General features: G+C 43.1%; 1 protein-coding gene and 1 non-coding gene across 5 annotated transcripts in view; both read left to right on the top strand.

Annotated features, from left to right (window-relative positions):
• The window catches only part of WDR82 (WD repeat domain 82), a 33,605-nt gene that overhangs the window by 11,754 nt on the left and 8,356 nt on the right, over window positions 1–13,495 (top strand). For all 4 annotated transcript variants that reach the window (XM_055382580.2, XM_055382579.2, XM_055382578.2 and 1 more), the window contains 2 exons: window positions 5,454–5,551; window positions 9,246–9,312. In XM_055382580.2, coding sequence (XP_055238555.1) covers window positions 5,454–5,551; window positions 9,246–9,312 — 165 coding nt within the window. The remainder of the gene's footprint in view (window positions 1–5,453; window positions 5,552–9,245; window positions 9,313–13,495) is intronic.
• MIRLET7G (microRNA let-7g) lies at window positions 7,887–7,997 on the top strand. Its single transcript, NR_106289.1, has one exon. It is a non-coding gene; the product is annotated as a microRNA let-7g (primary transcript).

Raw genomic sequence — 13,495 nt, 5'->3', positions numbered from 1 at the left:
TTTAGTAGAGATGGGGTTTCACCATGTTGACCAGACTGGTCTTGAACTCCTGAGCTCAAGTGATCCACCCGCCTCGGCCTTCCAAAGTGCTAGGATTACAGGCATGAGCTGCTGTGCCTGGCCAAATCCTGTCTTGTTAAAAGTAAAATGCTAGTTTTGTGACATAAGGCAGTTTATTTACTCGTAGCGTTTTTACATAATTACAAACTAACAAAGTTACAATGTTTCAGAGAACTCCCATGTGATTCAATAACTGGTTACATTTTCTGCATTTGCTTCATGACTGTAGGTAAATATTTATATGTACTGTGTGCCTCCCCCCACCTTTAGAGTTGGAGGTATTAAGCCCCTTTATCCCTAAACACTTCAACATGGATTTTCTTTCTTTTTTGAGATGGAGTCTCGCTCATTCGCCAGGCTGGAGTGCAGTGGCGTGATCTTGGCTCACTGCAACCTCTGGCTCCTGGGTTCAAGCGATTCTCCTGCCTCAGCCTCCTGAGTAGCTGGGATTACAGGTGCACGCCACCATGCTTGGCTAATTTTTGTATTTTTAGTAGAGGCAGGGTTTCACCATGTTGGTCAGGCTGGTCTTGAACTCCTGATCTCGTGATCTACCCGCCTCGGCCTCCCAAAGTGCTGGGATTCCAGGCATGAGCCACCGCGCCTGGCTCAACGTGGATTTTCTAAGCACAAAGACATTCTTACGTAACCAGAGCACAGTTATCCAAATTAGGAAATTTAGTACTGATACAATACTACAGGGCATGCTCTTTTGAGTTTTCTCTGATCAATTAATTGTGACCTTGTTTCATTATCTGTGGTGAAGGAGTGGCCTGGTAGTTAGGAGGGAACTGGGTACTAGTTTGGCCTGTGACTAGGTATGTGACATTGGTCAGATTACTTCTTTGGGTATTAGACAACCTCTTTAGTTTCCATTCTAGGCAATAATATGACGAAAAATTTTGTCACTAGTATAGGTCAAACCAACCTCAGAAGAAAAGAAGTATTTCCTTGGGAAGGCGTGGTACTGTATCTTTTATTTATTTATTTTTTTGATAGGGACTTTTGCTCTTGTTGCCCAGGCTGGAGTGCAGTGGCTCCATCTCGGCTCACTGCAACCTCCGCCTCCCGAGTTCAAGCGATTCTCCTGCCTCAGCCTCCTGAGTAGCTGGGATTACAGGCATGCGCCACCACACCTGGCTAATTTTGTATTTTTAGTAGATGCGGGATTTCTCCATGTTGGTCAGGCTGGTCTCAAATTCCCGACCTCAAGTGATCTGCCGCCTCGGCCTCCCAAAGTGCTGGGATTACAGGCATGAGCCACTGTGCCCGGACTTTCTTTTTGTTTGTTTGTTTGTTTTGTTTTGTTTTGTTTTGTTTTGTTTTTGAGACTACCTCACTCTTTCATAGGCTGGAGTGCAGTGGCATAATCTTGGCTCACTGCTGCAACCTCGCTCCTGGATTCAAGCGATTCTCGTGCCTCAGCCTCCCGAGTAGCTGGGATTACAGGCACCCATCAGTGTGCCCGCTAATTTTTGTATTTTTAGTAGAAATGGGGTTTCCCAATGTTGGCCATGTTGGTCTCAACATCTTACCTCAAGTGATCTGCCCACCTCGGCCTCCCAGAGTGCTGGGATTACATATGTGAGCCTCCGCACCCAGCCCGGTTTTTTTTTTTTTTTTTTTTTTTTTTTAAGACAAAGGTCTTCCCCTGTTGCTCAGGCTGGAGTGCAATAGCATGCTTATAGTTCACTAAAGCCTTCATCTTCTGGGCTCAAGTGATCTTCCCACCTCAATCTCCGAAGTAGTTGGGCCTACAAGCACTCGCCAACTTACTTGGCTATTTTTATTTTTAGTGGAGACAAGTTCTCACCAGGTTGCCCAGGCTGGTCTCAAACTCCTGAACTCAAGCGATCCTCTCACCTAGGCCTCCCAAAGTGCTGGGATTACAGGTGTTAGCTACTGTGACCGGCCGAAGGCATAGTATCTTTATTAGATGACCCTAGTGTTAGAATTTGGGAGTTTGAAAATGGCTAAAGCAAGATTTTGTGTGCTTAGTATTTTCCAGTTTACTGGTCATTTAAATTTTCTTTACAATGGAGTTCGCCCATTGAGTGATATTTCAATTTGGAAGAGTATAAAGGATATTGTTCGTGGTAGGTGAAGCAAATTACTCAAAGTGAAAGGTTAATATTATTTTCCTTGTTGATGGTTGATCACCAGAATTATAGTTTGAGGAAGGAAGCTTACCAAAATATTTGAAAAATGTTGTGCATGTATTTTGTAAGACCCACATGGATGCAGTACAGTATAATCTTGCTTTCAAGTTAGGAAATGAGTCCAGGTGTGGTGGCTCACACTTGTAATCTCAGCACTTTGGGAGGCTGAGGTGGGTGGATCGCCTGGGTCAGGAGTTCAAAACCAGCCTGGACAATGTGGTGAAACCTTGTCTCTACAGAAAAATACAAAAATTAGCTGAGCCTGGTGGCGGGGGCCTGTAATCCCAGCTACTCAGGAGGCTGAGGCAGGGAGAATTGCTTGAACCGGGGACGCAGAGGTTGCAGTGAGCCGAGATCGTGCCCCTGCACTCCAGCCAGGGTAACAGAGCGAGAATGTCTCAAAAACATAAAAATAATAAAAATCAAATCGGGAAATGAAATGAGGCAGTAGATTTCTGTTATCAGGAAAAAAAAATCTCAGGTTAGTGTTTTTGATAAATTTGAGACAAATAGACCAGATCTAAGTGGAACCAGAAATTTTCCTTACACTATTCTCTTTCAACTTGTCAAGTTAGAGTTGGCTCTTCATGTTCTGTCTTTTTTTTTTTTTTAAGACGGAGTTTCGCTCTTGTTGCCCAGGTCGGAGTACAATGGCGCGATCTTGGCTCAATGCAACCTCCACCTCCCGGGTTCCAGTGATTCTCCTACCTCAGCCTCCCGAGTAACTGGGATTACAGGTGCCCACCACCACACCTGGCTAATTTTTTAAATTTTTAGTAGAGATGGGATTTCACCCTGTTAGCCAGGCTGGTCTCAGACTCCTGACCTCAGGTGATCCACCCACCTTGGCTTCCCAAAGCCTGAGATTACAGGCGTGAGCCACTGCGCCCGGCCAGTTTCTGTCTTTGCTATTGTAGATGGGATGAAATAACTGATATAAACTTCTTCCACTGGTAGAAGCAAAGTCAACTATCTAGAGAGTAAGTATACAGCCACACACTGAGACTGCCTCACTGGTTACCTACCACACAGTAACCCCACATCAGAACCCCAGACAGTGGACTTGGCAAAGTAGCCTTTGCTGATCTTTTTAGGAGTGAAGTGTTATTTCAGTAAAGGTAAGAATGTGGAAAATCCAGTGTATTTGTAGTGAGAAGTCTGTTGGAAATGGGTTTCATGTAGGGAAGCCCTTGGCCTCACTTTAACAAAAATTGAAAGTGCAAATAACTGACTTCTTAAAGACTGCTTGAGTCATGTGATTGTTTAGCACCTAGATTCTGAGAGGATTTTACATTGAGAGGGTTAGCTTTCCTTTTCATAAATTGGAACTCTTGGTTAACATTAGTACAGGATTTATGAAATCTTTCTAAAGAACTAAATGTAGGACATTATGTTAAAGGCTTTCCTGTTTTTTCAGTTGATCGTATTGGAGAGTTATTTTAGCATTTGAATCTAGATTTACATAGATATTTAAGTCTCAAATTTTTCTTTTTCTTTTTTTTTTCTGAGATGGAGTCTTGCTCTGTTGCCCAGGCTAGAGTGCAGTGGCACGATCTCAGCTCACTACAATCTCTGCCTCCCAGGCTCAAGTGATTCTCGTGCCTCAGCCTCCTGAGTAGCTGGGACTACAGGCGTGGGCCACCACACCCAGCTAATTTTTGTATCTTTAGTAGAGATAGCCTTTCGCCATGTTGGCCAGGCTGGTCTCAAACTCCTGACCTCAGGCGATCCACCCTCCTCAGCCTCCCAAAGTGTTGGGATTACAGGCGTGAGCCACCACGCCCAGCCTAAAGTTTTTCTAACTTAACCAGTATGTGTTAGAGTTTTTGGTTAGAGGTTCTGCTGAGACCAGTTTTAGCCTTGCTCTTCAAGGTTCTGTAAAGGGAGACATTTAAGGAACTTCAACAAATGGAGATTGGTAACCTCTAGCTTGGAAATGTGTGATTTTTTGTCTGTTTGTTGTTGAGGTGGAGTCTGTCACAGAGGCTGTATTGCAGTGGCATGATCTTGGCTTACTGCAACCTCTGCCTCCTGGGTTCAAGGAATTCTCCTGCCTCAGCCTCTCGAGTAGCTGGAATTACAAGTGTGTGCCACCACACCGGGCTAATTTTTGTATTTTTAGTAGAGACGGGGTTTCACCATGTTGGGCTGCTCTCGAACTTCTGACTACAGGTGATTTGCCTGGCTCGGCCTCCCAAAGTGCTGTGATTACTGATGTGAGCCACCACCTTGTGGCCAGAAATGTGTGATTTTGCATTAGAGTAAAAGCAAAGGAACTATTTAACTGGTTTTGCTAGAGAAAGTTAGGCTTACCTTCTAAAAGGCTCAGCAAGCGCTTTTGACCTGTAGGATAGGAAGGATGGATGTCTTCTGCAAGAGCAGGTTACATTAGCAAAGGCAAGCAGTTTTGCATCTGGTTTCAGTTTTGAGAAATCACTGCCGTCTTGAAAAAAAAAAAGAGCTTCTTTCTAAATGGATGTCTTGAGAAGAAAAGTTTGGCCTCTTGGGTTTGACATATTCCCATATCCCTCTTTGTTGTAAGTTAAGACTTGTTTTGTGTGCCTTTCTTCCCAAGTAGATGTACAGCCATGCATCACTTAGATGGGGATCATCACGTGAGTTTTTGTTGCAGCAGCATCATAGAGTGTACTTACACAAACCTGACAGTATAATCTGTACACACCTAGGCTGTTTGGTATGGCCCATTGCTCCTAGGCTACAAACCTGTACAGCATTTTACAGTACTGAATACTGTAGGCAATTATAATATAGTGTTAAGTGTTTGTGTATCTAAACATAGAAAAGGTGCCGTAAAACAGTTTAAGGGATTTAAAAAATGAAACATCGGTTGTAGAGGGCAGCTCCATTATAATCTTATGAGACCATTACCCTATGTGCTGTCTGTTGTTGATAAAAATGTCATCACATGGCACATGATTGTATTTTTTCTCAAAGCTTTTGAACATTGTAGTAGAGACTGAATTGAATCCCCAGATTTACTTTTACTTCCCACCTAACCTTGCCGTTAGGTGTTCTAAGGTGGAAAGCTTCTTCAGATGGCTGTTGCTTGAGCGTTGTTTTTTCCCTTTTGGAAGAAGTTGTTTATTTCCAGTGTTAGAACTTACCAAAAATCCTCACCTTTGCCACATCATTCAAGTGCTTCTCTTTATGTGGAGATCCCAGATTTTGATGATGGAGAATGTTCATGATTTTCTGTCTCTATTTTCTTATCAGACCAAAGAGAACCCTGTACAGTAAGAAATATGGTGTGGACCTCATCAGATACACTCATGCAGCAAACACAGTTGTTTACAGCTCTAACAAAATAGACGGTAAGCAAGCCTTCTTTTTAGGAAGTTAAGGTCATGGTTTCCTTTGTTAAATAGTTCGGGGAATCTTTGTGACTACTTCTGCTTTGACTATAGTTACTTTAGTTTAAGTATTTTCATATAATGTTAGTAATGTTAATTGCATTGTTTTGACTGAAGGAATGCTGGAAGCAAGCCACTGGCACTTTTGAAGGACTTGGGACTGAGTATGAAAAGTCTTCAATTCAGAGTGGGGAGTGGAAAAAGGAAACAACTAATTGTGTTTATGATTTGTACTTCCTGAAACTTAAAAGAACACTTTTAAAGCCGGGCGTAGTGGCTCGCGCCTATAATCCCAACACTTCGGGAGGCTGAGGTGGGCGGATCACTTGAGGTCAGGAGTTCAAGACCAGCCTGGCCAATATGGTGAAACCTCGTCTCTGCTAAAAATACAGAAGTTAGCCGGGCACAGTGGTGCACGCCTATAATCCCAGCTACACAGGAGGCTGAGGCAGGAGAATCTCTTGAACCCGGGAGGCAGAGGTTGTGGTGAGCCAAGACACGCCATTGCACTCCAGCCTGGGCGACAGAGTGAGACTCCATCTCCAAAAAGAACACTTTTAGAACAAATAAAAGGAAAGAACACTTGATACACAGCAAGTGATAAACAACAGGACTTTTTCTTTTAAAATGATAGAGATTTGAGAAAAGTTTCACAAATGCTTGAACTATGATAGTTTAAGGGAAGTTAGAACAGTTTTGGTGTTTTCCCAACCTTAGTCACTTCTGATTCCAGGAACGTTTTTTGATCTAAAGAGTAAAGAGTTACTTTTAGAAACTGAACTTGTGAGTTTCTTTCTATAATAAACAATCTCTGTTTTTGCCTGCATTTCTCGAGATAAGTCCTAAGTTAACAGATTGTCTTGGTAACTGAACTGTAACACTTATTTTCATGTTAGAATTCTTTAATTTTTAAATTTTGTTTATTTTCTTTTGTTTGTTTGTTTTTATTTTTTGAGACAGAGTCTCACTCTTGCCTAGGCTGGAGTGCAGTGGCGCGATCTCAGCTCGCTGCAACCTCTGCCTCCCGGGTTCAAGTAATTCTCCTGCCTCAGCCTCCCAAGTAGCTGGGACTACAGGCGCATGCCACCATGCCCGGCTAATTTTTTGTATTTTTAGTAGAGACAGGGTTTCACCATGTTAGCCAGGATGGGTCTTGATCTCCTGACCTTGTAAGCCACCGTGCCCGGCCTATTCTTTATTCTTTTGAGACGGAGTCCTGCTCTTGTTGCCCAGGCTGGAGTGCAATGGTGCAATCTCGGCTCACTGCAATCTCAGCCTCCTGGGTTCAAGCGATGCTCCTGCCTCAGCCTCCCAACTAGCTGGTATTACAGGCGCCCACCAACACGCCCGGCTAATTTTTGTATTTTTAGTAGAGTTGGGACTTCACCATGTTAGTCAGGCTGGTCTCGAACTCCTGACCTCAAGTGATCTGCCTGCCTCATCCTCCCAAAGTGCTGGGATTACAGGTGTGAACCACCACGCCCGGCCAGGATTCTGTTTTTAAACTTATTTCAGTGGATTATTGATGATCATCTCACATTTTGCAGTAAGGTTTTTTTTAGGCCAGTGGCTAAATAGTGGCTCATGCCTGTAATCCCAGCACTTAGGGAGGCCTAGGAGAGTGGATCACTTGAGCACAGAAGTTCGAGATTAGCCTGGGCAACTTGGGAAAACCCCGTCTCTACAAAAAATACAAAAATTAGCCAGGTGTGATGGGACGTGCCTGTAGTCCCAGCCACTTGTAAGGCTGAGGTGGGAGGATTGCTTGAGCCCTGGAGGTCTAGGGTGATCACACCACTGCACACCAGCCTGGGTGACAGAGCGAGGCTCCATCTCAAAAAAACAAAAAAGATTTTTCTAATGTCATTCCACAAGGATAGCTTATACTGCTATTTTGGCTGTGCCTATCTCAGAGCAGAATGGGCAGAAGTCCTTTTTTTTTCCATTTCTTTTTTTTTTTTTTTAATGAGACTCTTCTGCCTGTAAGTATGTCATTTCTACTTTTCACGCCTGTATTTCAGAAGTGGTTTTCTAAGGAAGCAGTGTAGTTAATGATTTTGGAAAAGAATGTAAAACCTTAGGATCCTGAGGAAACATGTCTATGTGATCATCCGAATGACTGGTTTATTTCTTCTGTTGGGATGTTTTTCTGAGTGATTAAATGAGGATTCTCCAAATGTGGTGCAAGATGAGGCAAATGTGTGGCACTTGTAGCTTTGCTGCCAAGCCTCTGCTGTGAGGATGTTCCCTTTCCTGTCTCAAGTGCATCCTGAAGAGTTCCTCCAGCGCTCCGTTTCCTTTTGCCTGATTCCAGGCTGAGGTAGTAGTTTGTACAGTTTGAGGGTCTATGATACCACCCGGTACAGGAGATAACTGTACAGGCCACTGCCTTGCCAGGAACAGCGCGCCAGCTGCCAAGTGGGGCTGAGAGGATGGCGTCACCCTGCTCATCTCTGGGAAACCAGGTAATGGGGAGGAAGTCTTTTTCTTCTTAGGGCAGGTGAGTCATTGTTAGCAGTAGAATAACTAGAAATACTTTGTAGTTGTCATTCAAGAAGTTTGAAGATGTTTTCAAGGAAAATTGTGTAGTGTTCAAGTTATGGAATATACAAATATCCCTATTCCCCTATTCCCCCTCCCAAGTTAAATGCCCTCTTATTAGAAAGCACCCCTGTGAACCCCTGGGATGACTCGATGCTTTCAACCCCTTTATTCTTATGTTCTGTTTGCCTTCAGAATGTTCTTTCTATGCTTTTCTTTCTGCATTTTGGTACCATTTTCCCTTAGCTGTTTCTCAACAATTTTTCCTTATTCCTACTCTTTTTAAGGGGATAATACTTTTCTATTTTGCAGTTTTATTCTTTATGGCACTTCATTTCTCTACCGCCACCATGTTTTTTGTTTGTTTACTCTTTCAGATAGAATCATTTGGTTAAGAGTGTCTTATTTTTCCACAAGCACAAATCTCTGATTGTTCCTTTCTTTAATATTGTCAAAATCTCACTGCTATTACTCATTGGTATAAGAATTTGATTTTTTTAATGTCTTAAGATCTTTTTAACCCAGATCTTGACATCACTTCTCTGACGTTTTGTTTATTTTCATTGTAATTTGTGTGTCCAATTGAAGAATGTTCAAATGAGTTGAGGGTGGGTCAACATACTGATGGAGAACTCTAGACAAAACTTGCTGCCAGGGTCCAACCTGATCTTCAGTTTAACTGCCATGGCTGCTCACCTCTTTAAGTCTGTTAGCTCAACAGCCACATATTTTTCTTTAAGGTTTGCCATTCTGTGGACACTAGACCAGTATCTAAAATTATTATGTGTGCTTTACTTGTTTTTGTTTTTTGACCAGGGTATATTTGCAGGGTGGGAGTTGTATTGTAATTATGAAGAAACCAAATTGGTAATAAAAGGTCATTTCAAACATTGCTTTCTATGCTGTCAACTTAAGAACTCTGCTTTTGAGTTAGGTGAAATCTACATACCCACTCTTCAGCTGCAGAGTAGAATTATTCACCATTATTTATTCATGCCTTGCTTGGGATATAGAATACAATGGATTATTTGACCTTGTCTTTTTAAGATGAAAATGTAAAGTAAATTTCTTTTAAATAGTATGATATCATCATACCTTGTTTGTCTTTTTACAGATACTATTCGTTACTTGTCCTTGCATGACAACAAATACATCAGATACTTTCCTGGACATAGCAAAAGGTAAGACCCATGTATTATAGAAGCAGATAGTTCTTTTATCCCTGAGGTTACCCAGAGAATAGAAGGCTAGAGAGAGCTTATTAGTGAACTGAAGCTACTTCCTCACTACTGCTTGGCATTCTTCATCTTCTCTTAAATAGTCAACTCTTGATTTACTGAGGTTATAGAGGTGCAGAGGTAGGTGTTCAGAGATACCTCAGTTAAAATATAACTAGGCCCAGTGCAGTGGCTCACACCTGTAATCCCAGCACTTTGGGAGGCCGCGGCAGGCGGATCACTTGAGGCCGGGAGTTTGAAACCAGCCAGGCCAACGTGTCAAAACCCCATCTCTACTAAAAATACAAAAATTAGCCAGGTATGGTGGCGGACACCTGCAATCCCAGCTACTCGGGAGGCTGAGGCAGGAGAATCACTTGAACCCATGAGGCAGAGGTTGCAATGAGCCGAGATCGCGCCAATGCACTCCAGCTTGGGTGACAGAGTGAGACTCCGTCTCAAAGATATATATATATATATATTTTTTCTAGTTATAGATATATCTATTTCTAGTTAGATATATATATTTCTAGTTTTATATATACATATAAAACTAGAAAAAATGTGGATTAAAGATATTCAGTGAAAACCTATGTAGTAAAAATTAGATTTGGCATTTAGGAATACCAAATCTCACATATCCCTTAATAAAGGACTGTTTGTGTTTATGAGGCCTTCCAATATATGTGGCCCCCATTTCAGTGGGCCCCTATGTAAAAATGTTCCATTTAAAGATCATAATGAGAATGCAAAAGAAAGTCCTTTTTTTAAAATGAAGAAGTTTATCTCCTTTTTCTGTATTGTAATGCAGGTTGCTTCTCTCTGTTCTTCACCCCAATGCCCCTAGTTACTTTTTTCTCTAATTTTTCAACTTTTGTTTGAATGTTAAACACGTTTTCCCCTGGATAATATTTTAATCACTTGGGGGATTTTTTCCTGCATCCATTTGCAAATGTACAGTAACCCAGGATGGTTTCGATTGGTATGGAGCCCTGACAGGAGATGGCCTGAGAGCCTCCTGTTAGAAATTGCACTTCCAGGCTGGGCGTGGTGGCTTAATGCCTGTAATCCCAGCTCTTTGGAAGGCTGAGGAGGACAGATTGCTTGAGTACAGGAGTTCGAAACCAGCCTAGGCAACATGGTGAAACCCTGTCTCTACAAAAAATACAAAAATTAGCCAGGAGTGGTGGTGTGCGCCTGTAATTCCTACTACTTCGGAGGCTCAGGCACGAGAATTGCTTGAACCCGCGAGACAGAGGCTGTATTGAGCCAAGGTGGCGCCACTGCACTCCATCCAGCCTGGGTGACAGAGCAAGACCCTGTCTCAAAAAAAAAAAAAAAAAAAAAAAAAGTTGCACTTCCAGTTGGGCAGGCCATTTGTGTTGCTGAAATACAGGTGAAATAAGGTGGCAGCCGGTAGTAACTGGTTTCAGACAAAGGATGGTTCATGATAAGTAGATGTTTTGCTTGTTTTTATTCAAATTAATGTTCACAAATGTACTATTTGTAATTAAGAGTTGATGCAGTTGTTTGACGTGCTTTCCAGTCTTCCCAATTATTCAACCTCTTGACCTCCTGATTCTTTTTTTTTTTTTTTTTTTTTGAGACGGAGTCTCGCTCTGTCGCCCAGGCTGGAGTGCAGTGGTGCAATGTTGGCTCACTGCAGGCTCCGCCTCTTGGGTTCACGCCATTCTCCTGCCTCAGCCTCCTGAGTAGCTGGGACCACAGGCACCTGCCACCAAGCCCCACTAGTTTTTTGTATTTTTAGTAGAGACGGGGTTTTACCATGTTACCCAGGATGGTCTCGTGATCCACCCGCCTCAGCCTCCCAAAGTGCTGGGATTACAGACGTGAGCCACTGCACCTGGCTGGCCGACCTCCTGATTCTTGATAGATGACTTTGTCCCTCCTTTTATGAGAAAATCAAGGCTATGCAAAATGAGTTCTTTCAGCTGGGTGTGGTGGTTAAGGCCTGTTATCAGCACTTTGGGAGGCTGAGGTGAGAGGATCGCTTGAGTCTGGGAGGTTGAGGCTGCAGTGAGCCATGATTGTGCCACTGTACTCCAGCCTGGGCGACAAAGCAAGACCGTGTCTCCAAAAAAAAGAGTTCTTTTAAACATCTATCCCTTCCACCTAAATTCTGTCTTTCTTGGAATCCTTTCCTTGAGAAAGCTGTTCTTCTTTCACAAAACAAACCTTCCTCTTTCTGCTTGCTTCCATCTCCTTAATTGGCCTTTCCTTTGTTGCCTACAAATTTACTTGGTCTTTCTTATCTTAAATCTACTTATTGACCCTATCACCCACTCCTTTTCACTATCAAACTTGAAAGAAGAATCTGTACATTCCCATCTCCACCTCCTCACACATGTTCACTGTTGAAATCATTTTTGCACTAGTCCCAGAATCGTCTATGGGGCTTTATCCAAACCTTTATCCTTCATTCCCTGCTGCCTCTAGTTAAAAAGCCACTGGTTTGGGCTTTTCTTGGTGCTTAACCTCTCAGTAAAACTTACTTTCCCGTGGCAGGTGACTTTTCCCATGTCGGTTCTGTTCTTGTAGTTCTCAGCCTCTGTTTTGACTCTAAAATAAACAAATATTTTATCTGCTTTCTTATCTCCATCGCTGATTTCATTTACCTGCATTCAGGTGGCTTCCCAAATCAGTATTTTTAGCTCATGTCTGTTATCAGTTTCAGACCCGCCTTCCACCTACAGGTTTTGTTTGTTTTTTTTGTTTTTTGAGATGGAGCCTCACCGTGTCACCCAGGCTGGAGTGCAATGGCGTGATCTTGGCTCACTGCAACCTCCACCTCCTGAGTTCAAACGATTCTCCTGCCTCAGCCTCCCGAATAGCTGGGATTACAGGCGCGCACCATCATGCCCGGCTAATTTTTGTGTTTTTGTAGAGACAGGGTTTCACCATGTTGGCCAGGCTGCTGTCAAACTCCTGACCTCAGGTGATCCATCCGCCTCGGCCTCCCAAAGTGCTGGGATTACAGGCATGAGCCACTGCACCCAGCACCACCTACATGTTTTATACACGTCTTTGTAGCTGTCTCTTCTGTCCAATACTCTTTCTAATACTCAGGTCCAGTACTCTGTCCATCATTGTTACCTTTTTTGGGCCAGCTTCTCTCTATCTTCCTCATATTTATTCATCTCTGTCTCTTCCAATTCTGGCTCAAAGCATCTGTTGTTAGTTCACTCTTTTTCCCCTGCCATCATATTCAGTGAGTTGTTAAACTATTTAGTTCTCCCTAGGTTTAACCTCATGTGTCACTTTCCTCTGTGTTCTCTCCTTTGCTTCTGCCCTGGCTCATGCCCTGTGAGGTAAATTATTGTTAGCTCCTAATTAATCTTCCCATCTCTTACCATCCTGCTTCAGCTTCCTGGATTGCAGTTTGATTGCTTCACAATCTCTCTTAATGGTTCTCTACCTTTTCATTGCTCCTTCCCCTTGTAGTCAGGTTCTATCCCTTCTGGCTCTGACCCATTTTCCCAGCATTTTCTCCTACCATTCCCATTAAGGTGAACTCTGGGCTACTTCTTTGAAATCCTTTCTACCTCAGATGTTGTATCTTTCCAGAAGCCTTCTCTGGTCCTCTTGGAGTCATGTGGACTGGACAGTTAAAATTCCTTACAGTCGGGGTCTTACTTCTCCATGTGTTCCCTGTACTTCTCAGCATAGAGTCTTGTGCTGAGCTCTTGGGCTGAATGCCATGGCATAAAATAACATGTCCACAATGTGTTCTGCTCATTCTGATTTTTGTTTTTTGAGACGGTGCCTTGCTCTGTTTCCCAGGCTGGAGTGCAGTGGTGTGATCTTGGCTCACTGCAGCCTCCATCTCTGGGGTTCAAGCGATTCTTCCGCCTCAGCCTCTTGAGTAGCTGGGATTACAGGTGTACGCCACCAGGCCCGGCTAATTTGTGTATTTTTATTAGTGGTGGGATTTCACCATGTTGGCCAAGCTGGTCTCAAACTCCTGACCTCAGGTGATCACCCACCTGGGCCTCCCAAAGTGCTGGGATTACAGGCATGAGCCACCGCACCCGGCCTGCTCATTGTGTTTTATTACCTCCTCAGCATTCTCAGGAAATTTTGGCTTTTAACAATACCTTTTAAAATTTTAACTTGAGGAGCTGGTGCA

Source organism: Gorilla gorilla, chromosome 2 (assembly GCF_029281585.2).
Source record: "Gorilla gorilla gorilla isolate KB3781 chromosome 2, NHGRI_mGorGor1-v2.1_pri, whole genome shotgun sequence".
NCBI classification, from domain to species: Eukaryota; Metazoa; Chordata; class Mammalia; order Primates; family Hominidae; genus Gorilla; species Gorilla gorilla.
Note: the sequence above shows the minus strand (reverse complement) of the source record. Positions and strands in the feature narration are given on the sequence as shown.